Below are 27,275 nucleotides of genomic sequence, written 5' to 3'. Positions count from 1 at the left end.
TAAGATAATTGTCAAAAATGATAATTGTTATTATAGAAAGAGATATAAAATTGTGTAAACGGAAACACGGAATAAGTATATATAGTAATCACATACATTTATGTAATGAGACACCAATAACGTTAATTAATTAAGTCTATAATCAAGGTTTGATACCTTTACATTTGGTAAAATGCTGTGGATTCTATTCCCCTAATTATTGAGCCCACACCCACCCACCCACCCCTCCCTCTCTACAAAACCCACCATTCCTTCTCTATTTGTTCCTCCCCTCATAATTCCATTTCTTTTCCAATCTTCTCTTCATATAATTCTTTGCTTACAAATTTTTTACAAGTACGTCCAATAACAAAGTTGTGACAAACAATCTATTGAAGTATAATTGTTATATAAATTCATCTAGACAATGTCTTTTAGATTTTTCTATCTTTATCCTAGCAAATCTAAACTCCAAGATGGAGAGTGGGAAAAAGAAGGATAATCGAAAACTATCTTAATTAGTCTCTTTTCTACTAAAGTTTTCGACGTTTTGGATTTTTGAGGTACCAACAAGCTTCATATCAACCAGCTAGCTCCAAGGCGACCCGGTGGTTTACATCTTGGAATCTTTACAATAAGTCTCAAGTTCGAATCCTGCTTGCTAGCTATCTAGGTACAATTTTTATGGGTGGTCAGGGCCGGTAGTGTTATCCGGTTAGGCTGTATACATGCATCTAAATTAACAAGAAGAAAAAAAAACTCAATCAAATAGGAAAAGCGTTGCATATTTTTTTATTGTTTTTTAAATTAAAAAAAAAAAAAAAACTCAATCAAACATTATATATGGGCTAATTAATGTAGTTCTTGTACGTTTTGATATATGTAGATAGGATGACGGATATGATGATAATGCACACAACAGAATCAACAAAACAAAATAATTCCGAAACGACGACAGAAGTAGAGTTTGTTCAATGCGATTGTTGTGGATTGACAGAAGAATGCACTCCCGCATATATCCAAAGAATTCGTGAAAGATATCAAGGAAAATGGGTATGCGGATTATGTGGCGAGGCTGTCCAAGACGAAATTCTAAGGAGCCAGAGGCTGATCAGCACAGACGAGGCTGTGGCGCGCCACGTGGCGTTCTGTAGATCGCCAAGCTCGTCATTAGGCCAAGTGTCGGCAGCTGCTGATCCGACAGTTAAGCTTATATCAGCTATGAGACAGATTCTAAGGCGAAGTTTGGATTCATCATCACCGGGTTTTGTTAGGTCTACGCCTTGTAGTCCGATGAGAAAAAAAGACGATGTCTGTAGTAGTGCTGCTGCTGGACTAACACGATCCGAGAGCTGTATTCCCAAAATAAGGCTTGTTGTTGATGATTCATGTTCGTATATTAATAATGGGCTGGAAGAAGAAGATGATGATGATGATGATGAATTACGTACTTAACTAGCTAGCTAATTAATATCACAAAAAATATAATTAACCTTTTGGTCTAGCTAGCGGTGTTGGATCATCAACTACATGGACGTGTGATATATTTGCCGTTAAAGATGAAAAAGACGTACAAGAGAAATTAGTTTGGTTACACACTCTAAATCTAATTAAATATTTTCTCAGATTTTCTCGATAACATTTTGAGGCCGTGATTAGTGGATATCATCATTAAAGCTAGCTAAATGAATGTTTATGGATGGGTACGTACGTTGCTTTTTGGAAGTAAATGGCTATAATCTTTGGTCAATGAAGTAAATACGAAACCATTTGTATCTTGTTACTTAACGCTTTTTGGAAGTAAATGGCTATAATCACTGTTTTCTTGTCAGTATTTGAAATATCTAAATTACCATTCTTTTTATTAACTAATTTAAATATCACTAACAAATATACTTATAATACTCTTAATAAAATTAATTACTTACGTTACCCCTATTAAATCAGTTATTTTTAAATTAATAAACACATCGCTAGGTCACCGACACCGACGCCACCCGTCGCTACCGGCGCATTGCGTGGGTAATCTTCTCGCAGTAGTTATGATTATTTTTCCACTTATGAATATAACGTGAAGATATCTATAAATTTGACATTGCCTTTAGGAGATCGAGGGTGTATATTTATGAAAAGAGATAATCTATACATCATAGTTTTTAACCTTACACCATTTAAGGTGCTTAATATTATTGTATATTATGATATCTTAAAACACATACAGTTTAAAATGGATAATGTATGAATATAACCATAATGCATTATTTTTTTTAAAAAAAAATTTAACTTGCAGTCCTCTTTATATATAGATAACATTGGTCATTGGTGAAGTTGCATATATTTACTGGAGTGGAGAAATAGTAAAATCTGTACGGAAAGAGGAAAATCACATGGGTCTAGAAACATGGAGAGAACACGGATTATTTTAGTGATGGCACCTACTGATTTGATAATTAAAAGTTCATGGATGATAGTGAAAAGTTTCTGGGTTAAAGTCTCGTGAGCAAGAAAAAGAAAAGTAACTTAATATTGAATTAGGAGGTTTTTCTCGCATGTTGTGGGTTTTTTACTGTGATGTTAGAATATGATCACGTAATAACATCGGTGATAGATGATACATCAGTCGCCAGTTAGTGATCTAAATTGTTACAATAAAGTTTAGTTTGTTGACTATCGCTTTCTTTTTTTTTCTTTTTTTATTGGAGTTGGCATGTAGATATAACTGATTCAGTAATATTTATGAAGTGTTTTCTTTCATTATATAATAAAGTTATCAATTAAATTATTAACATTTAGATGTTAGTGTAATGTCTTGAATGTAAAATATGAAAAGTGTTAGATGGAGATTCGTGAATTACAAGTGTACAAATTTAAGAATTAGCTTTTTTGGTTCTCATTATATGTACATGATTAACACTAGATAACATATATAATTACTTTTCTAAACTTAATAAGAGTACAACAAGTCAACAATCATCTACGAGTCCCTACGATCCTATGATCAATTATAACAATTTGGGGCGAGTCCAAAGACAAATATATAAAATAAAAATGGTAACCTATATAAGGCTATAATAGAAAAGTGCGCAAATGGTTCTGTTTGTGCAGTGGCTGGATATAAATTTGTTTTTATGTGTGCAACAAAACTAACTCACGTGGTATCACACTACTATACTCCCGCATCATGAACACTACATTACAACAACCCATTTTATTCTATTTTTCTCTAAGAAACATGTATATGTAAATTATGTATGATATACTACATATATTTGTTTTTTATACTGTATTAAAATAATTCACCATTAGAGATTCAGAGGGCTGTCAGTTAAACCGAAGAAGCGTTCAATTTTTAGAACTGTTGGTACACACTCTTTGGGCTCGTTGGTCTGGTTTGTTCGGATAACCGAAAAAGAAGGGAAGAAGCTAGTGAGAGAACAAGGGATGAGGCCTCGGCTTCTTGGGTGAGATGCGTGTATATATACGTGTTTAAAATAACTAATGAATAAAGTAAAAAAAAAATTCTTAATAAAGATGTGTCAATTTAGAATAACTTATATGAGGCTCAAGTAACAAAAATGAAGAAAAAAGCAAGTCTTAGAAGATTTATTCACCTAAAAATTAGATGTCATTTGCTAAGGCAAGTGGTATCCAAACTAGCATATGATGACTAATGTAACATAAAAATAAAAAATTTCGACAACTCCTTTTACATATGCACATGTCACATTCCCCATACTCAAAGATATATATTTCGAGCAGTGATGGATCCTCTTAATTGATCAACTTAATAATCCTCTTAATCATAAAATTAAGCCACATGGAAAAATCAAAGGGGTGGTGAAAAAAGATAATAAGTGGATTACATATGTTAAAGTGTTAAGATATTAGGAGGATTATTAGGTTAAAATTTTATGAGGATCAATCATTTTTCATGTATTTCTGTTCTAATATAAATATACATATTACGAAACAGAGTTGACATATATTACAAAACAGATAGCGGGAATATTTATCAGATGGCCATTTGCTTATTTTAGAAAATTATATTTTCCTGAACATGAATTTTTTTTTGCCCCTTTTATACTCGCCAAACAAATTGGTGTAGAAAAAAACGGCTGACCACTCCTTCAATGAAAATATGTCACAGAAAAACTTACTTGATGAGTTCTTATAATATACTTTAGTAAATTACACAAAAAATACATGAAATATACTCTATATTATCCTTTTGGTACAATCTTTTAAATTAAAAGGTTAATCTGGGAAATACAACAAGTATCATCCGTAACCATTGGGTTGATAACCCAGTGGTCACCACCCCCTTCACAAGGGATCTAGGAGTCTGTAAGGCGCGGGTTCGAATCCTGACGCAACCCAGTATTCGTTATTCCCACCTACTCCCCGGGGAAGTCATCAGGATGCCAATATGCGGTAGTGCGACATGGTACCCAAAAGGGTATAAGGGGCTAAGTGGTTCCCTCCCAATTGCCATTTTAACAAGTATCATCCGTATAATTTACCTCGGAAAGAAAATGTAAAAAGATTATAAAAGACTAAAAGAGTAAAAGCTTTATGTATTTCCTTGCTTCCTTTTTCCCTAAAAATAGAATGTTGATTACTTTAGTTCATAGAAGTATACCAAGAATTGTTTAGAAATGATTGGAAAATGCGAGTAGGTAGGAAATAGGATGGTGCATATGATTAAGGTCCAAAATTTTCTAGATTAGGTTAACAACCTCCCAAATAATTGAGTAGATAAATGTCATTAATATTGTCCATGTGACATGTTGGTTGGTCAACAATCCAATTTCGTTATTCACCCTATTATTTTATTTATGACATGTCAAGTCCTAATACCAATCTCGATTGTTCAATTTATTTGCGGAACACACAAATAATGGCATCGTTCGATTCACAGCATCATCAATACTCCCTTAATCTTATCTTATTTGTTCACAAACATAAAAGTTACCAAAATACGTGAAAAATGGTATAGAGTAAAATTAAAATAAGGCTAAACAAACAAACAAAAAAAAGAGAGAAAAAGGAAGTAATATTGTTAGTAAATTATGGGGTTACTTATACTTTTCTCTTCCTCCACACATATTCATGACAAGAAGTTGTCATACTACAAATAAATAAGAGATCAAAATATCAGATTTTTGATTCAAGCTTTAATCATATAAAAAACGGCTTTATATTATCAGAAGCGAGAAAAAGCATCACATATAAAAATACCGTAGGTATCATTTTATTATATCCTATTATATAAGGTCTTCATTAGTGAGAGCCAATGGTAAGAGAATTTATGTCACATGTTGAATATTACCAACACTCGGACAGTATTTCTAAAAGTCTTATTTTTACCTTCAGAGCACATGTAAAAGACCAGTTTGTTATGTAGTTGCTAGACGCTACCACGCTAGTAATAATGTAATATAATGATTTCTCAATACGTACGACAATAAGAAGGGAGTTTTCAATTCATATAATTTAATAATTGTTCATCACAAGAAGTGGAGGAAATTAGAATCGAACTAAGAGACGTCAGGTATTGACTTATATGTTCTCCCTATTTCATTTAAAAAACCAGATAGTTTCGAGATATAGACCTACATATATGAACTAACGAACCTAACGTTAGCTTGTATTATAAAATATACATGCCTATCAGCCTATGTGCTAAACATTAGAATGTATTGGATCCCAGTTTGGGCATATGTTTTAGTCCTACTGATTATTATTATCTTTCGCATTATATTGGATCCCAGTTTGCGCATATGTTTTAGCCTTATTCAATTTTTTATGCTTCAAATTCATGAAACATGAATTTCCACAACACAACCATGGCAACTTGCATTTGAGTAATGTTCTGAAACTCACAAAAGAAAAAAAAAAAAAACAAGAATAGCAGCTGAACCCACATATAATAATCGATATATTAGATCATGGATAAATTACGAGTCCAAGTTAAGTGCCTTTATTCTATCGATTTTTGAATTATTATGTGATATAAATTACGAGTCCAAGTTAAGCATCCACCTGCACTGTGCTTCTCATGCTTTCCTGGTACTGAAACCAACAAACCGAGATAATTTTCATAAGGGTTAAAATCTTACAGATTTTTATATTAAAAATGTAATCAAACATACTTGAAAGTTTAAACCGACCGGGAAATATCTACTAGCCAAAGTTGATTCCCTGTGCAAGTGGTAGTTCGCTTCCATAGTTGATCGTACTGATAAGCAACATGGGAAAATATCATCAGGTGTAATGCCCAAAAAGATTAGGTATAAGATGTGATCACAAACTCCGCAATATAGAGGTCTGTTTACTCATGAAAGGGTTGATTAATGATATATTTATCCGCAATGGGTAACATATTTCAAAAAAGAGGTCAAATGAGTGGAAAATATCAAAGAGACCACAAGTAACCAAACCATTTAATTTTAAAAACCTAGGTTATTAATGACGTTATATATACTTATTTAGTCTTTGACACACTAAATGTTCATAAAAAGAATGTACTTGTAACTTTTTGGATAGAAGTGATTTATATCAATCTGACCCGATTCGAACAGCACCAGTGACCCGTTTTGACCTTTTATCAAAAAGGAATACTAAGATGAGTTGCTAGCTAGTCCTTGTGTATAACGTATAATTTACCATGTTGAGCGTCTCATATACTGCTTCCAAGAGTCGCTTCCTGCTTCACGGCCACCCCCAGTACCCTTCTCACCACCAAAAGCACCACCGATCTCAGCACCATTGGTTGGTATATTTGCATTAACTATACCACAATCACTTCCTTGAGGTCTGTCACATAAAAATAATGTATGAGCATCAAGCATTAACTTGCTACCTATGACAACATTCTCTCACTTACCCAATCCATTTGAAGATAAGTTCAGGTGAGCGAGTGAATATAGAACTAGACAACCCTTGAGGCACTGAGTTGTTTATTTCAACAGCTTCTTCAAATGTCTGTACAACAACACATGTCGAATAAATACTAGTGGATTGCATCTACAAATAGCTGTAATAGGAGGTGTAGTGTATTTCACGGATAGGGTATGTAAGAAATTGCCAAAAACTGACCTTAAACTTTAAAACATATAGGACGGGACCAAAGAGTTCTTCCTTCACGATATCGGCACTAGGTGATATTTCAACTATTGTCGGTTGTACAAAGTTTCCTTCAGATTCTATAACTGAACCACCTGTGAGGATTTTCCCTCCCTGCAAAATGTCAGTTGATGAAACAAACTATTCACAATCGCACGAACTAAACATAAAAAAGGGAGGCCTCTTAAAACTAAATCCGCAGAAAATATGATGTTACCTATGTTAAAAAAAGGGCGGGTTGGTTAAAGTGTAAATGTTTATAGGCAGATTGGTCAAACCAGTGACTTTGTACTTTTTCCTGAACTTCATGTATGATCAATATACTACATATATTTAAATAAACTAATTTTAAGATTACAATCCAATATTTTCCAAAGCAATTTACAAGGTTGCAAACAATAGATTATGCCATGGATACCTTTTGAACAAACACTCTACTTCCTTATAGGTCAGATTTCTTATTCCAAAATGACCAATAAAGTACCTGAGATTTGATATTCCTTATTCCTTTCTCAAAATTCTCTCTTGAAGCTCGAGTGTGCAAAGGTCCAAGCAAAGTACCTTTCTCTAACGGATCCCCAATTTTGACTTGTTTATAGGCTTCAAGTAGTTGCTCAACCACAGACTCATATACCTTTTCATGAACAAGCTGAATAAACAAGATAGATTATTAGCATTATTAAAAACCACTTTTAGATGAAAATGAAGAAAAAGTAAGTCTCCAAAATCATTTCGATAATAAAATATATTATTACCAGTCTGCGACATGTTGTGCAGCGCTGACCTGCTGTACCAACAGCAGCAAACAAGACAGAGCGAACAGCAAGTTTGATGTCAGCATCATCCATGACTACTAAAGCATTGTTTCCACTCAATTCAAGCAAGCATTTTCCAAACCTCTGGCTCACTGTTTGTTGAACCATAAGACCAACCTGCATTTATTTTCATTATGTATCAGCCTTACATACAGATCAGAAACAACTTAATTGTCAAATTTATAGAGCTATCAGTTAAGAAATATATATATATATATATATATCAGAATAGTTTATCTATAAAACATAAGAACAAATGAACTAAGGGGAACTGAATTACCATGGTAGCTCTACACAGAATCATAAATACAAAGACCCTTACATAAGAAACCAGAATTAGTGATATCAGTAATTTCCATTAACATTGATTTCATGATGCATGACAATCACAGAAAACACAATCAGGAAATTACCGGAAATTTGTTAAACAAATATTTCAAACATGGTTAGTAATCAGAAGGGCTTGCCTACTCAAAGCAACAGATCTATCCATTTAGTCCATTCACTTTTCCATTTTGTTCTTAATTATGTTAGGATAAATGGAGCTGGGAAATGTAAAAAAAAACGGGGGTTGTAAGTTGTAACATGCTTTACAAGATAGTCAAATGACTTCGTATAAATATAATCCACCCTTGATGTAAATAGTACAAATTTAAAGGTTCAGTGCTATTTATGTAAGAGACAAGATAAGCTCTGTTTATATTAAAATACCTTTGAACTTCCAGTGAAGGAAACCAAGGGTATGCGTGTATCCTTTGCTATGGCTTGACCAATATCCGCACCCCCACAAAATGAGGTGAAGATAGCAGCTGGTAAATTGTTTCTTTCTAGTACTTCTGCAAATAGCTTAGTTGTTGCTATTGTTATTAACGGTGTGGTTGGAGCACCTTTCCTGCAATCATTTTATAGATTAGACATGAAAATCCATGAACTTCTTTCTGAAAGACATAGAAGAACATATGATGTGAATATATGATATAAGTATCATTAGGAAGTATAATTCAGTTTACATATTAGATATATTAGTTTCTATATATCAAGTTTCCATAGTATTAGTTTCCATGTATTCGTTTAGTAAACTCTATAAACATAACCTCTTGTAATCCTCTTAATGACAATTCAACACGATAAACTACAAGATTTCTTAGAACAACAGTTTGCCATTGTAGTTTAGTACTTTAGTTTTTGTTACTAAGTCAATCCACACCTTCTATCACAATCAACCACTTACATCAATATTCCATCACACGAAAAACTTGATAGATAACAACAGTACAAAGAGATGACTGATGAGAAGTAGAGGTTACAAGATTAACGGGTCGGGGACGGGGCAATGCTTTAGTGTGGATCGAAAGGGGATGGGTTGGGGTTGGACAACTTTCAGTCAGTTCAACGTTTTAGTATATTACCTAAACAATAAAATTACTATAATATTCAAGATCTTTGAACAATAATTCACAAGGTTTTATGCACTGGAAGTAGACTTTGGAAATTTATGGTGAAGACTTACCAAACAACACAGTTTCCACAGACCAGAGCAATGCACGCATTCCATCCTACACAATGACAATTACTAATAAGATAAAAGAAAATTTTTACTTGTTTCATTATTTGGTTATATCCACAACTCTGCATGGCAGCTAATAAAAATATGATCCCATTCCAAGTTAATATCTTGTTCTAAAACCATTAAGTTAACATATTAAGAGTGCTGCAGTGCTCACCAAGAACAGCACAAGGAAAATTGAAGGCTGTAATGACACCTACTACTCCGAGGGGATTCCACATCTGTACATAGTTGATAATGCATAAGTGTAATGTGCGGATAAGCATTTTGTTAAAGCAAAACAATAAAGCGCACCTCAAGCATCATATGATTTGGACCTGTCAACATACCAACCAGAGTTAATAAACAGAAATTGTGCAACAAAGTTTTACTAATTAATCACAAAAAAGCTACAATAGAAATAATAATCTAACATGTTGGAATGAGGAGGTTGCAAACATTTGAATACACTTTCGGCAGTAGGTAATATGGGTTCAAATAGTACCATTATATATAATTATCCACCATTGCCATTTGCCGATAACAAAAAAATGAAGGATGTAATTTGTCTTTTTCAGTAAAAATAGGAAAGGGACTAGAAATAGAACTCACGTTCAGAGGGTATGACTGATCCATTCAATTGACGGCTTAACCCCACTGCAAAGTCGCACATATCTATAACTTCCTGCCATGGTACACCTTATACTTAGCACTTAGCAGAACACAAACAAACCAAATAAGAAATAGAAAATACATATATGCAAAAGAAATCATACAAATGAAATAACAGGGCTTCTATATTGATGTAATGATATCGATGTATGGATGAATGTCACATCTTTTCTTCCCAATTATAAGGTTAAGGCAACATTTGCATAGCTTTAATATTTGGAGTTAGTAGGCAACCAGATTATATAAAACGAAATATTGCAAACATTTTATATGTCATTTCCGTAAGAATGGAAGAATATTGCTCATTTAGATCATTTAATAAAGTATGATAATCATCGGCCTATAACATAGCTTGAAATTTTCCAACACTAGTGATAGCTATAGAAAGGTAATACATACTTGAACTTCCCCAATTCCTTCTGGAAGGATTTTACCCATCTCGAGTGATAACAGCCGGCCAAGGTAATCAAGCTTGGCTCTTAATGCATCACCAATCTGTCTAACAATTTCACCTCTCTTTGGTGAAGGAACCTGAGAGAGAGTAGTCAATGAAATCATGGATCATTCTAAAGCATTCCCAAAATCGCAACTTCTAACATAAGACAATAACCAGAAATGACCTCAACAACAAGAAATAAAGGGTACTGCCCTACTCATGAGAACTTTCACTTACTTGCATCCAAATTTTTGAAGCATCATAACAAGCCCGCATGCCCTCCTCATATTCTTGAGGAGAAGCTTCTACGACTTCAGCAATAGGCTGAATCAACATAATAACAAACATCACTTCTTAAAAAAACCTGACTTTTAAACACAAACTAACAGATACGACCAGTCGACCACTATATAACAGCAGTACATTACTAAGGAACTTGGGTTGTACAATGTTGCAGGTTATATTACAACTTCCAAAGGCTTCATTTTGAATTTCTTTCTTTTTTTGGTAACCATAGTGTTAGTGTCTTGCTAAACCACGCGGTCCAGTCCCCGCTCACAAATTATTATTTGTTTTTGTTAATTTGTTGTATCCAATCAATCCAGGAGGTAAAAGTCCTCCTTGACACAAATTTGAACAGGGTAATTAAATTTGCTATGGCCAAACTTCAACAAATTTTGCTTTGAACATTAACAGTGACTATATCTTGGCTAGCTTAAATCTTTATATTGATACTAAAATATGAAAAAGATGCAGATACACCATCAAGTAATTCCCAACAAGATGCTCGATTGACTAGGTGAAAATTGTAAGAGGGGCTTTGAGCAAGCGCATTATTGGCAACTGCACAAGGCCACCATTATTTGTAGGCACCTTCACCAAAACATAAGTAAGTAAGTAAGTAACTGCTCAGTGCCGCCTTCCGCGGGTTTTGAGCCCCAATACCTCGACGGTGTATGGGGGAGGTTAAGATGTAGGCAGACCTTACCTCTACCTAAGTAGAGAGGCTGCTTCCAGTTTCTACCTAAATGGTAGAAAAGGCCCTCCAACCTTTGCATGGGATGAGGATCGAACCCATGACCTCTGTCTCCAGAGGCAAAGGTGTTTACCACTGATCCAACCATGCTGCTTCACCTTCACCAAAACATATATATATACACATATATATTTTTTCGCTACTTAGAACAATTTTTCGAGGTATTAGTGAACTGGTTTTTGTTATGCTTGTATCTAAAAACTTCTCGTCGAAGAGCCTACTTTTTTATCATAGGCTTATAGCGTAAACGGCCCCAAAATCCACCAAATGGCTCATGCAGAAAAATCAATCAACTAATAGTTTTTAATAATGTAGAAATGATCCGTACATATCATCACTAGTTCGCTACTTAAAGGCATAAATTTTACAAATGCGTTAATTTTTCAAAAGGGAGGTGATCCCTATACAATACAACTTTGTCATATACAACAATATATGCATGGGCGGCTCAACATAGTATATGGACTAAGCCATCGCTTTAGGCCCCCAAAAATCAAAGGCCACAATATTTTGTATAGTAGGCTTAATGTTTGGATTTTGTGCTAGGTACCATTATATAATTTGCATTCTAATAACACACTTGGTTTTTTGCATCAGTTGCATCTTTTTATTACTAGTGGTTTAACAACATACGTCGAGTTACCTTCTTCTATTTTCTTTTCCTTTGTTGCATAATTTATATGTTAATGACTAGGCCCCAAAAATGATTTCTTTTAAGGCCACCAAAACCTTAAGCCGCCACTGAATATATGCATCAAACAGTTGTATTGTATGACTATTTAATGCATATATTATTGTGTATGGTAAATATGTGTTGTGTAGGAATCATTATCCTTTTCAAAATGGAGGGATAAAACGGTAATTTATCTGTATTGTAGCACGGATGATCCGTAATGCCGCCGGGCAGATCAGCATTATGGATCATCCGTACTTTCTAACACAATATTATTTTTTAAAGAATATGTTACAAATTTAGCCCTCAAACTTTATACATTTACATTGTTACTCATTAATTTACGATCCGTCATGCTTGCCGGCGGTAATTACTAAGTAAAATAGATGAAAGTAGATTCGAGCGAAAAATGTAACAAAGGAAGTAAAAGTAGGAGGACCTTATTGGTAGCAGGATTGACGGAAGAGATAACGGGGCCAGTTCCTTTCCAAGAACCGTTAACAAAACTACCTTTATTTTGTGGCTTAATCCCAATCTCTGTTAAGAACTCATACTCCTTGGCAAAACCACCCATATCTATCTTGTTCAAAATCTGCACAAAATTATTATTTATTATAATAGCTTTATATCAAAACATATATGTATGCAGGGATTAAGTTAACCTGTTGTAATGTAACGCCCTTTTTGGAGTTATGGACTACTTGTGTGTAAATATGGAGTTATATGAAATGTGATTGTTATCAATATACTCGTAACTAATAGAGAGAAAACAATGGGGGGAAAGACGTGTCAGTAGAGAAGACTGAGTGATACGACAAAAGTGTCCGATAGAGAGCTGATGATGAATTATAATTGAAGGGTTTTTATATTTTATTTTTTTTTGCGTGATGGTTTTTGTGTTGTGCTGGATTTTGGATACATGTCACGTCATTGTGGATAGAAAGGGATTGTTTCAACCCAATCCTATGTTTCTTTTCTTTATTTTTTCATTTTATTTCTAAATTTAAATTTAACATTTTTTTATAAAATTTTTTTATCTATTTTTTAAAATGGCAAATATACTGTTAAATTATACCAAATAACACTAAACTACTCATTGTTAAAACATTAATTTGTACATATCCCAAGCACTAACACTGTATTGTTTAATTTATTTAGATGTGGAAAGGAAAGTAGTAGAGAGGGGAAAATTATAAAATACATTCTTAAGATTTTTTTAAGTGTGGAAAGGGAAGGAGTGAAAAGGATTAGGAGGGGGAGTGTAGTTTTTTGCTTCAAAAGTTGACCTCTCATTTTTGAGATGATTAAGAAGGAAAACTTTTTTTCCTTCTCTTCTTCTTTCCTCTCTTAAGTTAACTAATGTACCCGGTTAGCTAATTAAATATATACTCTTGTTACATAGTACGGTAGTAGCATTACATTATATTGGGCTATTGGCCGTTTTTGGTAATTTTTTAAATATTTGAATATAAAATAAAAAGCTTACCAAAATTTAGTGTGTTACACTTTATAGAAAATGATTATTAAAATACGAAATGGGTAAGTTTAGATTGAACTAATAAGAGATATAAATTATTTCTATAAATAAATTTACAGTTAACTTGGTTGACATTTAAAGACTAAAAAAATATTTCGTATATCATAATTTTAAATAATTCTAACATTCTTAAAAAATCTTGATAAAATTTTTAAAGTTATCTAGAGTACTGTGATTAATTTTAAGTATTTATAAATGGAGGAATGAGAATGAACATGATGTGTATTATCGGAAATGAAAATTAAAAATAGAAACGAAATTACGAATTGTGAATTTTTGTTAAACCATCAAAGAGTTAATATACAAAAATGAAAAAGATAACACTTACGGGAATAGTTTTATTCGAGATGCATTTGATAGACCTGAGTATGTACATACATGCTATTGATACACTTTTTTCACTAGAAGAAGCTGTATCATCTGTTATAATTTTTGGTATAGTATTCTGTTCTTGTCTTTGCCTAAATTTTTATACGAGCGAGGGCATGGATCTGATGATATATATAGCTTAGTGATATATCAGCCCAAATATTCCATAAAATTAGTGTCAATTCGTTTAGAAAAAGAAAAACTTAAGATTTGTCATGATGCCCTCAGCTCAATTGTTGGTGCGCCCTCAAGCCCAATTGGCCCAAATTAAAGAATCCATCAAAGTTAGCAAGAGTGTATAACTGTATAAGGGTTATGAAAAAAAAAAAAATACAAGAAATGTTAAAAAAAAAAAAATCCCCCGTTCCCATGTTCTACTTTATTCGTTCAGTTCCACCACGAGTCCACGACATAGCCTTTTCAAAGGCTACCTTCATAAGTATTTAACTTTAGTTTGCAAACTTGCAGTTGTGATTCTAGTTAGTTTATCACTTGAGAGTCTAATATACATATTAAACATAATTTCTTATTTGCAATTTTGTTTTTACGATATATATATATACATATATATATATATATATAATATGTATAAAGAGAGAGCAGTTATTATGAGAACTATCAAAAGGTTAAGAACTGCGAGAACTCATTTAGACCATTGGATCTTGTCAATCAATGGATAATATTATTCAGTGGCATTTGTGTAAATAAGTGTGAACACTTGAGCAAAAACAAAGAAATTATATAAGAAACCCCAAAGAAAAAGAAAAAAAAGTGTGTTTCACCCTCAGAGCAAAAATCGTCGCCTGAAATCTCTCCCTCCTAAATCCTTTTACATGAAGATTCAATACGATCAAAAAATCAACAGAAAATCGGCGATTGAAGCAAAATATCCGAGGTTTTATAAATACTAGGATCAATCGATAGTATAAATACTAGGTTTTACAACCCATAAGATGAGGGGGAAAAAAGTTATTTTTCAGCCCTAATTTTTTTTGCTTTTCTTTTCTTTTTTATTCATGGTTTATATGTGTCCCATTAATTTTGGGTTTTTTCTGTGTTGTTGTTTCATTTTGTTGTAATAACAGACAGAAGGAGTGACACAATTAAGATGGAGAAATCGTTTAGCAAGTACACCAATAAGAAGGAAACTGCTCTTGATTTAACCGGTGATTCCGGTTAAGGTATAACCCGTATTTATATCTATAGATTTTGATGGTTTATGTCAATTAGGTCATTTACTACGGTAACTGATAAAATATGTTCCAAAGTGTGTGTTTGTTGGTAGTGACACAAAGTTTTTTAATTTTTCCCTTATTAATTTGGGTCAAATGTTTGTATATAGATATAGCATATGTGTCTGATTATAACAATTTAATGAAAAGTGACAACATATGTTGATTAGATTTGTTTGATTGGATACTATGTTATCGTCTTCCCCTGTTTCTTCACTGTTCATTTGTATGTAAGCATAATAGGGCAGATGTGTATTGAATGGCTGTGGCACTAACTAAGATAAACTAGATTCAAGGATATCTTAGGTAAACATGTGTGATTAACTGTTGCTTGCAAAATCAGTTTATTTGTATTATGTGTGGAATAATAAACATGTGCGGGACGAATGTGGCTTTAATAAGCTAAACCTGGTTTAAAAGAGGAACAAATGTGTTATGCATAGAGCACAAAATAAGGAACTTATTAAGTGAACCTGAGTAATCATGGTCAGATGTTCCTGTTAAGTTATAACATATGTGATCGGGTTTTATTTAGAGCGATAACATGTGTTCCGAGTATGTGTTTATTAGGATTGAGCATGGTGCCCTCTTCAGTTTTTTTATTTTTTGACAGAGTATCTGTTTGTAAATTCACTTGGCCACATGTGTTTCGGTACGGATACATGTGTTTCGGTACGGATATGGCGTCGAACATGTGTGGTACGTTTACGGCGTAAAAATGGTTAACCTGGTTTAAATGTGGTGCAAATGTGTTATGGATACCTCTGTTGGTGAACAAACACATGCGCATAAGGTGTAAGTGAATCATGTTGCAAACCGTTGAAAGTGAATCCTAGGAAGGTTCTGTGTTGCAAGAGTGGATGAAACAAAACGGGGACAACGGTGTTGGTGGCACATCCAGACGTGTGAAAGGGGATGAAGGCGGACCGAGTGATAATGCGCAAGGGGGGTTTGAACTGTTCACAACACCAAATCAAGAAGGTTGGCCTCTACGGAAATGTGTTAGTGGGCTGGAAGCAGGACGGGAACTGATGGTTGGAAAAGATGGAGAACTTGGCGACATGGAGGCAAACGATAATGGGGCACCAAGAGTAATGGATACGCAAGAACCGTTTAGCCAATTTTGGGATGATCCAGAAGTGATTGAAGCAATATAAAGAAGTTTTGTGAAATGCCCTAAGACCGGAGTCGAGAGGGCAGTGATATATTCTGGATGTGAACAAAAAACCTCAGAACCGCTAGACTTAGGGGTAAAAAAAGATGCAACCATTCCGTCATTCAGCTTAGGGCTTACACAAGATTTAGATGAGTGTGCTCAAAACCAAGTGACAGGCTCTAATTTGGGAAAAGATGTGAGCGTGGAAAATAGGGAAGAAAACCTATGTGATGGGGGATAAAAGGGTCAAGAATGGACGAGAAGGAAGGAGACGCCCCACAAAGAATGCAGACACATGTAGGTCGCCGTACTGGGATCGGGTGGTTGATGTTGAGAAAAGAATGACATCTGAGGAAAGTAAGGTTTTGCGTTATTTAGAGACGGGTGTGGGAAAAGACAAGTAAGTTTTTTTAATGACCTTTTCATTATGGCTATGCAATGATTAGTATGTATACAGTTACTAATTGAATCACATGTGCCATTTATTTACAAATATCTAAAAACGGTATATTAGATTATGCATTTAATGGTTTGAATTTCAACAATGATGTTCTGTTTCATCGACGTGCGAAGACAGGACTACGTTTTCATTTTAAAAATTTGCTACAGACCTCTACCATTGCCGAGCATGTTTTAACGTGTTGGGCTGCATTATTGACCATTGAAAAGACAAAAGAAGTCGTGATTCGCCACACAGACTATTCTGCTACTCGACAATCATGGTACATACAATGTATTTTGAAACTTCATATATTGCTATTTGTATGATCAAACATATGTATGCAATTAACATACACTATGATAAAATTAACTAGAGGATATTTTTTGTGAAAAAAAGATGGACGATGGTCAACGTCTAAAAGTCTTCATGTCAAAAATGAGTGAGATGCTGAATGAAGACAAGGTTCAGATGAAACTTGATGATTATGATATGGTATGGAATATGATAAACCAAAATTCATGTGTGGAAGTTGTACATCAATCATATATTTATGATTGTTTATAATTCATGTGATTTGCATGCAGGTGTTTTTCCCAATGTTATCCGGATATCGTTATTATTTGGTAGTTTATGATTTTAGGCATGGGGAAATAGATTTTATAGATAATCATAGGGAACCCAAGGAGAATGACAAAAAATATTCAGCACAAATAAGAATACTATTAATTAACTAGATAATCTTTTGAAATGATTATATTAAAAAGTGGTTTTGCTTAATGATTATACATAGTGATGGAAATTTGGTAATTTTGAAATTGTAGAACAAGGTGTTTGTGGACTATCTAAAGAGTGTAGAAAATGCCAAATGGAAAAGAGTTGTGAATGAAGTTACGAGTATCATTGATATGACGTGGCAAACCACAAAAAATGAAGTCGACGGTGGGGTTTTCGTGATGAGGCACATGGAGACGTACATGGGGGAGGTCGGTGCAAAGTGGGATTGTGGACCGGATGTTGAAGGGAGAACATAGAATACCAAGTTGGCCAAGTTACGAAAGTAGTATGCACTTAAACTCTTATTATCAGAACACAATGTCAGCCGAGAAATGATACTGCAAGCTGCCAAAGTCAAGAAATGAACATTGCTACGTTATCGTTTATTAAGTGTTTTTGTTTGAAGACTATGTTATCGTTTATCTGTCTGGATGTTGATGGTATTTAAGACTATGTTATCGTCTATGGGGCTGCTTTATTTTAATACCTGAAGGTATCTAGCATATTCATGTATTTGACAGATGCTTTTTTTTGTCTTCCTGGACATATGTGTTCGGATGTACACATGTGTCGATTCGCATTAAACACATTATGTTGTTATTACATGTTATTCACAGCTACTAACTATGTTATCGTGTGGCGTTTTTTTGGTTTTCGTTGCTACATTTAGTACATTCATGAATCGTACACGATAGTATATTCATGTTTCATTCACATTTGGTACACATGTTTTAGTTCTTGTCAACTGAACCCATGTTTTCTTAACGGGACTTTTTTTTTTGACAAACCACTACAGGTTCTGGCCACATGTTTTATCTTAGGTACATGTTTCTCCCAGACACATGTTTTTCATTAGGTACATGTGTACTGAACACATATGTTTGACTGTGGAGACATGTTTACTGGGTTTGAACATGTGTGGGTCAAGTTGCGGATTTGTGTACACATCGTATTACATGTGCTTTTTAGGATCAACGGGGTTACAAAATCCAGAAAAGGGAGACATATCTAAACATAGTTTGTGTTTTCCTGGAGAATTGTTCATCTTCGCAACACTTAGAAAATCAGTAAAGGGAACACTTACAAAAACCAGAAAACATGTGTTCAATCAACATAGTGTGCACGTATTTCTATCCAATTGGATTGACGTAAATGGAAATGGTTGATATAATAGTAAAGGGAACACAAACATTGGGATTTTTGAATAACATCGTATAATACAAAAATAGCAGTTATAACAAGTATCAAAAAATCATGAAATAAAAGCTGAAAGATGAAAAAAATATCAAGAGTCTGAGATAGATGTGAATAAAATGGAAGCATCTCGGAAGATGTTTTAGTTTAAGAAGAGTATAACTAACAAGTAAACAAAAATCGTGAACTTAAAATAAAAAAAAATAGATGCAAAGCCTGTGTGAATGAAAAAGTCACATGACGAATTCGCATGTGTGCCTTACCCTTGTTTTGCCCTCTTTGCTGCAACCGGGGCTTCCTCTTCATCTCTTTTCTTGATTTCACCGTTCCGTATGTCATGGTTGTCTTGAACCTCCTTGCAATATGCGCACTTGCGCATCTTACGTTTATGTTTATTGACATGTTTCTCCCCTAGACCGACGAATCTTCTGCCACTATTACTTTCTGGTAGCTTTCTGTCCATTTTAGCAACTTCAACTTAATATGGGCCATGCAATTAGTAACCTTGTAATTAGAGTTCCGCTACAATCTACCTTTATCATTATCATCATTAACAAGTGTGTCTGCAACATTCTTTTTCTTTGGCTCGCCTGCTTTATGGCAAAGAAAATACTTGTGTTACAACACAATTAATCCTCTTTACAGAACCTCTGCGTACATCAAATCCAGCCTTCTCTGCATACGTCTTATACATGGCTAAGGCATCCTCTGGTCGGCCCATACAGATTCAGAAACATTTTTGAAGTCTTCAGGGACATGATGGTCTCCAAAACCGGGTACCATTTGGTGTTTCATGTCTTTCTTCTTCACAACTACCATTTGAATTAGAGATAGAATGTAAAATCTCCATCTAAAAAAAAGGAAAGTGTGTGAATTTAAGCAAATAAGATGACTTGAATTAAAAAACTAGCAGAACCCTATTTGAACAAAAAATGACTGATTAAATTTAAACTTTTAATTAGGGAGTCTTTTAGCTAATCCTATGGTATATTACTGCTTGTTTTGTGTCAGATACATGTGTATGGTGACGACTCATAAAACAAAACCCATAATCAGGAAAATAAGATTGTATATATAACTATAACAAATCATTTTAAACACATATGCATCCAACCTAAAATTTCCAACCGGTTCAGGGTATATGATATTTCATTCTTAAGAGTGCAAAAACAATAGTTAGATGTGCCAGATACATGAGTATACTATATTACTTCAGTATGAGAAAAAACAAACGAACAATTAAAAGATTATGATATATACTAAATCAAATTGAATACTACTTAAGAACAAATATAAATAATATTTAATATTAACAAAAACCTTCCATCATCTCATGGCTTTGAACACCATCAATTGAATCATACATTGAATCCAAGCTATCCTCTTCTTTCCTATGAACTATGATATCATTATTATAATCCATCTTGACCTTTTTTTGAAAAACACCAAAAATATAACCTCTGGTAAATTGTGACGGGGAATTAAAGAAATGATTGATATAAAAGGGGGGGGGGGATCCTATAACTGGTGTAAACTGGAAGAGCGATTCTAATGGAGTGAGCGAGATTCAGGGGAGAGTGAGAAAGGGGGACGGACTGGGATCTTTTATTTGTTACTAGTATTATTGATTTTTTTGTTTTATAATTTACCAACACATTTATCTAATTACAATATTGTCCTTTTGACTTTTAATTAAAAGATGGTTATCATAGTTCTCGACCTTTTGTTGGTTCTCGTTTTATCTTTTTAATATATATATATATATATTAAGAACATGAGAAGTAAATAATTTTAAAAGGAAAGAATTGTCTTCATCATTATACTTGGTGATTTGTTGAAGAATATATAAAAAGAAAATACGCGACTTGCTCTACTTTTTATATTAGTTTAATTTGTTTAAACTGGTCATAGGTTTTATAATTGGTTCTCGTGTTATAAGTTGAAATTCGCTTTTTAATTATAGTTAATAGTATATAATATTGTTCAATTTAGTTGTTATATTTGTGTTCTGGTTTTATTTTGTTATTAGTTGGTTGTTTAGTACGAGTATTTTTTAGTTGTCATTTCGTTGATGTAATGTTGTTTTTGTTTTGTTAGTTGTTACATGTCGTTCGTGCCCTTGCAACAACAATGTTCATTTCTCTAAACTTTGAAGGAACCTTTTTTCATTTCTAATCTGAATTCTTGGATCCGCCAGTAAGTATCTCTATCAAAGGGTATAGTGTCTAATATAATCGTCAGCATGCATATACCTTCGACATTTGTGGACTTTACAATTCTTTATGTACGTAGGCTTCATGGATTAGATGATTTATAGATGCCACGCGCGCAAACCATATCCAGAAATATATTATTCATGTACCCAATTAATGAAATGTTCTATAACATCATGCACCACCAGAAGAATACTTTGATTACAAAACTTCTTGTTTAAGTTATTGTTTTGACGAATTTCTTTCACCTAATGAGTAATGACTCGACACTTTTATGGGACTTGTTAATTTTTTATGATATATTGACAGTGCTGGCTTTACAATACTATGAGCTTAGACATGGGTCTAAGGCCCCAAAAATACAAATGCCTCAATTTTATATTTTGGGTTTAATGTTTTATACTTTGAACTTTTGTATCATATGTTATTACTATACAAGAGTAACAAGAATGCTCAATAAAACAAATAAGCAAATAAACATCATGGCATAGTGACTGACCTTTAGGAAAAAAAAAAGACATTATATAAATGAGTTCAAGGAAAAAAGGAAAAAAAAAACTAACTATTAAGAAATTAAAAAAGTCTGTCAATTGATTTCTCTCTCAGAAAAGATTTCCAACAACGAGTTAGTGATAAAATTTTGATTATATGAAAGACTTTCTCATAAAGATGGTGCAAAATTTTACTTCTTTGCGTTCTTTTCACATAGATAAACTATATATATAGTTTTTTTTTTTATAGTTTTTGTATTTACTTTAATTTGAATCTTAATCAATTAAGCCCCCAAAATTAATCTCGCTTAAGGCCCCCGAAAAACTTAAGTCGGCACTGTATATTGATATATGACATTATTGATACTCTTATATAACAAGTAGTCAAGCAGACTATCTTGACGACTTGACCTTAGAATCAGAGACGGTGTCAGGATTTTTTTTTGTCAAAAGGCAATTTTAAAAATTATTTGACATACTTATAAAAATCGTATTGAGAATGTAAAAAATTGGACCCTAGCTCGTTTTTAGAAAATGGACCCTCAGAATAATTTTGTTCTTCATACACCAGGTGTAACACTCATATTCAAAATGTATTAGTTTTTTTAATAAATAAAGGCCACAAGTATCAGGGAAAGTCCTAATAAAATGAAACTTATTCAATGATAATGTAGGGAATTGGAAAAATATATTTTTTTATGAATTAATTTGCTTGTATATATATCTTTTCTACATAACTATTATAATTATTAAAAATTAAAACATCTTAAGTTTTTTATTCTATCAGATGGAAAGATCAATCTCAAAGTTAATGCTTCGATAACCAATGACTTCTAAAAAATAAGCTTATGACAATGAAAATAATACATGTATGTATTTCCTATTATTTTTTCTTATTTTAAGAAAAAAAATTACATATATACCATCTAAATTTTAAAAATTATACTGAAATTGGAGTGGGAGCAACTGATCCCGCTGCCTCAATACTAGAACCGTCCATGCTTAGAACCGGTACCAAAAGGGAGAGAGCGAAAAGGACAATGCCCCCAATCAAAATTTAAATTCTCTTTTTATGGATTTGAAAATTTTCTTATGCATTTTAGATTTTGACCTTCCTTAGCATATCTTCAATGGGAGATTCATAAAAAGTATTTTTTTAATACAAATTATAAAAAGTCTTCGGAAAATGTTGATACCATTTGCTTGAATAGTTTTTTTTATGGATGAAAAAACTTCTTATCATTATGAATACTCTTTGATTTATTTCTGCTTGACCCTGAATTTTTTGGATGATTTTTACGCGCGCCCATCATGGTATTAGTAATACTCTTCTTATAATGTAAGAGATGTTAACGATGATGAAAAGTGTAGGAATTGTGATATTGGATGCTACTGTAGTACGGTTAATGACCTTTTGGCTTTAAAGTTTAGACAATCCATGTTTGTTAAATGATTCTTCTGAATTTTTTATTTGAAAAGCTCTTATTAACTTATTAAGTTAACAATAATTAAAACTTAAAGTCGCATCATTTACACTAAATAAATATTTTTCCTTTTAACTAAATGCATGTGGGTCTTCTTTTCTATTACTCATCATCATACAACAAATTAAATTGTCCAAATAAAATAACCTAATAATAATTCTTTTAATTAATCACAAGACCATAACTGTGAAAAACTTTAAAAATTAAGATTAAAAATGATTTAATGAAATTTACATGTAATCAACTTATGATTTTAAAAGGACTTTTAGACTAAATTTTTAAGGATAAAGATCTTATAAAGTTGATATCAACTTTAAAGATAAAGTTGGTCAATCCTTAATCTTTGGATTAAAATCAAAGGTTAAGATTCAAAAATCAAATTTGTATCTTGACCTTTAATTTTAACTTAAAGATTGAGATTCTTTTTAAGTTTTAATAAGATATATTATTTCCCTAAGAGTTAATTACTTAAATGGTACATAACTTTTACTCGTTATTGCTGGTTTCATACTTAATTTTTAACTATTACTCGGATCATACCCAACGTAAAAAGTCCACTCAGACCATACTTGGACAAAACATCTGTGAGTTGACAGTCAAAACCCCCACGTGAGTTGAACGGAAGGGTAAATATGGGTATAATCCGAGTAATAATTAAACGTTAGGTATAAAACCAACAATATCGAGCACCGTTAGGTACCGTTTAAGTAATTAACTCTTTATATATATATATATATATATATATATATATATATATCGAGCACCGTTAGGTACCGTTTAAGTATTTAACTCTTTATATATATATATATAATATGGGGAAGGGAATATAAGGGTGTTAGGCACCTAAGTTGGGTGAAAATCCCACACATACCTTTTTTTAAATCATAAAAATCATGGGGGGCAAACATTTATTCAAAATATTAATATATTGGTATGTGAGGGATTTTTCACCGAGTTGGGTGCATAACAGCCTCATACTCACTTTTCTCACATATATATATATATATACACACTCAACTATATATATAGTTAATAACACATGTCTCCCATGGATCTAGAATCAAGTAGATAAAACACAAGTGAACGGTGGTGTGGTTGATTAGTCGGTGGTGTGGGTGGCTCATTGACTCTAACAGATGGTAGGAGGAAGTAGTGGCCCGTGGCTTGTTGACTTCTATTAAACCACCGCCGCCGACCACCAAGAGAAGACAAAACCATCCTTTATTTTTTTTCGACACCTATTTTTTTTTCTTTTCCTCTTTGTTTCTGCCGAGAAAATACCGAATTGGAAAAACATCATTTGTTTTGAAAAGATATTCTCCACTCCACTTATTCTCTTTTCAGGGGTAAATATGAGTATAATATAAGTAATAACTAAACATTAGATATGAAATTAGTAATATTGAGCAAATATTAGTACCATTTAAATAATTAACTCTTTCCATAAATAATAATGTATCATATATGCTGGAATCTTTTTGACCGTTCATTTTTTGTTACTTAGAGAAATGAAGTAGTAATGTTGTGTTAAAACTTAAAAAGTATTAGCAAGTCTTCATTACTGTCTAGTAAAATACTAATAGTTGTTATTAGTTAATAATTAAATTAAGATCCAAGTCACAGTTCATATATTGACATATCGTACATATGCTTAACGATAACGTGCATGACATGACACACACACACGGCACATGGATAAAATCGTAAAAATTACTTATACTATTATTTTTTTTAGTAAACAATAAAATATTGATAAAAATTATGGCAAGCATTGAGAATCTCTCAAAGCCGATAAGATAAGAAAATAATGATAATATGTGTGAGAAATGTATTTAGTACTCATATTTGAAAACCGGGAATTTTGATCAGCTCATGTCAAATAAGATAAGTAAATAATGATTGACCGGCTTAAGGCAATAGAATAGAATCACTTGCAAAGATCGAACGCTTGACGTTAGGCTAGATTTCATCTATTAACCAACTTTTTTTTTTGAACAGCAGTGGTGATTGGACTCAGCGGCATGCCTATTCATCGTCCGGTAGAGATTGACCACGTCACCAACACAGTCACTCCGAGGGCATGACTGACGGTGGAAATCCCACTACTGTTATGGAGAAAACTAGCTAATGCTAGAGAAAACCCTCATGCTTCACCTCATTGACAAAGACTTCCCAATATGCCTTTCAAATGTTTTGAACCCGTGACCACATTTTGCTAAAAGACATACGAGACATTAAATGTCCAATTGGGCTAAATCCGAAGGACATTTATTAACCAACTTAGTTATGCATTGGGAGAGAATGTGTGATACTATTGGTATGATATTGACAATAGCGGTTCAAAGGTAAATAGTAAAACAAATAAGACTTTCCTTAAATTATAAAAGCCTTGTGTATTCTTAATTACATGTGTATTTATTTTCATATTCATTTTTGAATAGTGGTAACAAATTCTAAACATTGATTAAAAACGATTTATATAGAATTTGTATATAGTTTTCCTTATTGATTATATATCATATTAACAAGAAGTACTAAATGGATCACTATAAGTTACAAATTTCTATTTTTATATTTAAGACATAAACTTACACCTTGAAACACTCATCAAGCTAGTCACAAGAGATTTTAATGAATCAAATTACAAAAATGGACATGTGACAAATTGAGTAACGTGTATATATCCATTATTTTTATAGAATATAAAAAATGAGTAACGTTTCATTAATATATCCATTATTTTTATAGAATATAAAAAATGGTGTATGGATTACAATTTGGAAAATGATTGCACTGTTACAATTTTAATTACATATTGCACTGTTAACTTATTGATTACGACTGAACATAAAGATTTAATCGAAAGTTGTGTATCAAAGAAAAGCTAGATCGATAAATAAATTTGATATGAGAACAAAGACTAGATGATTGTCATTAAGGCCTCGTTAAAAAGACCTTTACGAGACTTGAGCCGTCTCTGTGTATTAACCATTAAAAATGTTTATTGCAAAACATAATAGAAATTATTTTATAGCAAAATAAATATAAAAACATGAAAATCTTTGAAAAAGAAAGAAAAATAGAGATAACATGATGGAACCTCCATTTTTTATTTATAATTTAATGCACATTATTTTCTATGTAAAAAACATGACTTTTCAATTTTCATATTTATTTGTCGTATCTCTGAAATATTTTCAAATCAACGGACCACGTAACATCCCTAGTCCTACTTCTCACGATCAACCAACCACCTAGCTTCTTGGCTTCGTATGAAACTTTTCCAGATTTTTGTCAAGCAAAAGTACTTGATACTACATTACTACTCGTCATCCTAATATTGATATTCATTCATATCATATATTTTTGTTTGTTTCAAATTAAATACTCATTTTTTAGTTTTAATTAATCAAAACAATTTTGAAAAGTTAATATGACATCTTACGTGCGTGGTAGACAGACATTTTTCATTTTCAGATTGATAAGTGATAACATAGAGTAAGTTTGACGGTTTGTTATAGGAAAATACGGTTTGTTGGTTTTTGTAGCAATCTAGTAATGGTTTCGCTTGAGTCTAGAAGTTTTGAGTGTTTTATTTTTTATTTTTCCCCCTGGAAAACATCCCCCCTCCCCCCTTCTTTCTTTCTTTTTTTCTTTTTTTGGTAGGTTTAAGTTATGTATCCACTTGATATTTTTTTACCTACTTTTTTTACTTTTCTATCCGCCAAGTTCTTTTTTAAAAAAAAAAACCATTTTCCACCTACCACCTCTCTCTTGATCAACTCTACAAATAACGATTTATAAAAAAATTCCCTTTTCTACTTTATCTATTTTATGTATAAACTCTTAACTAGTCATCACAAATAAAAGCAAACAACTTATCTTTCTAAAAAATCAAGTAAAACGATATTTATAAAATATCAAGCAATCAATACAAAATATCAAAAATGTCATGGACAATTCCAATTGGCCAATCCAATAATTTACAAGTGGTAGGTATCACTTACACTGGCCCATTCATATTCATCCAATCAACTCCCTCCACGTAGCCCATCCATCTTTCCTTAATCTTTTCCAAATCCCATATATCTCGATTTCTAT

General features: G+C 32.7%; 2 protein-coding genes and 1 long non-coding RNA gene across 5 annotated transcripts; 1 reads left to right on the top strand and 2 right to left on the bottom strand.

Annotated features, from left to right (window-relative positions):
- Nucleotides 1-282: 282 nt before the first annotated feature.
- LOC122596450 lies at nt 283-1,847 on the top strand. The gene is made up of 2 exons (XM_043769029.1): nt 283-652; nt 866-1,847. The coding sequence occupies exon 2, from the start codon at nt 871-873 to the stop codon at nt 1,432-1,434; it is 564 nt and encodes a 187-aa protein (XP_043624964.1). The 5' UTR covers nt 283-652; nt 866-870; the 3' UTR covers nt 1,435-1,847.
- A 4,047-nt stretch (nt 1,848-5,894) lies between these two features.
- Nucleotides 5,895-13,107, bottom strand: LOC122595135 (aldehyde dehydrogenase family 7 member B4). Of its 3 annotated transcripts, none has more exons than XM_043767452.1 (16): nt 12,945-13,107; nt 12,722-12,874; nt 10,811-10,897; nt 10,537-10,668; nt 10,078-10,150; nt 9,781-9,803; nt 9,644-9,707; nt 9,430-9,475; nt 8,631-8,811; nt 7,860-8,036; nt 7,589-7,753; nt 7,078-7,218; nt 6,866-6,963; nt 6,646-6,795; nt 6,132-6,217; nt 5,895-6,051 (listed from the first exon to the last, which is right to left on the bottom strand). In XM_043767452.1, exons 2-15 carry the CDS (start codon nt 12,854-12,856, stop codon nt 6,163-6,165), a joined length of 1,527 nt encoding a protein of 508 aa, XP_043623387.1. In that variant the 5' UTR covers nt 12,857-12,874; nt 12,945-13,107; the 3' UTR covers nt 5,895-6,051; nt 6,132-6,162. The 3 variants fall into 3 exon arrangements, with proteins under 3 accessions (XP_043623387.1, XP_043623385.1, XP_043623386.1); XM_043767450.1 differs by having other exon boundaries at nt 6,150-6,217; nt 12,945-13,106; XM_043767451.1 differs by having other exon boundaries at nt 6,150-6,217; nt 12,722-12,858; nt 12,945-13,106.
- LOC122595136 lies at nt 7,355-7,564 on the bottom strand. Its single transcript, XR_006323196.1, has 2 exons — nt 7,523-7,564; nt 7,355-7,427 (listed from the first exon to the last, which is right to left on the bottom strand). It is a non-coding gene; the product is annotated as an uncharacterized LOC122595136 (long non-coding RNA).
- Nucleotides 13,108-27,275: the final 14,168 nt, after the last annotated feature.

This window comes from Erigeron canadensis, chromosome 4 (assembly GCF_010389155.1).
Source record: "Erigeron canadensis isolate Cc75 chromosome 4, C_canadensis_v1, whole genome shotgun sequence".
Lineage (NCBI taxonomy): Eukaryota > Viridiplantae > Streptophyta > Magnoliopsida > Asterales > Asteraceae > Erigeron > Erigeron canadensis.
Note: the sequence above shows the minus strand (reverse complement) of the source record. Positions and strands in the feature narration are given on the sequence as shown.

Coding starts and splice junctions, on each gene's coding strand:
- LOC122596450 (XM_043769029.1), top strand. CDS start 871: ATGACGGATATGATGATAATGCACACAACAGAATCAACAAAACAAAAT.
- LOC122595135 (XM_043767452.1), bottom strand. CDS start 12,856: ATGGGTGGTTTTGCCAAGGAGTATGAGTTCTTAACAGAGATTGGGATT. Junction 10,898..12,721: donor TCAATCCTGCTACCAATAAG/GTCCTCCTACTT, acceptor ATGTTGATTCAG/CCTATTGCTGAAGTCGTAGA. Junction 6,218..6,645: donor TATATGAGACGCTCAACATG/GTAAATTATACG, acceptor GTTGCTTATCAG/TACGATCAACTATGGAAGCG.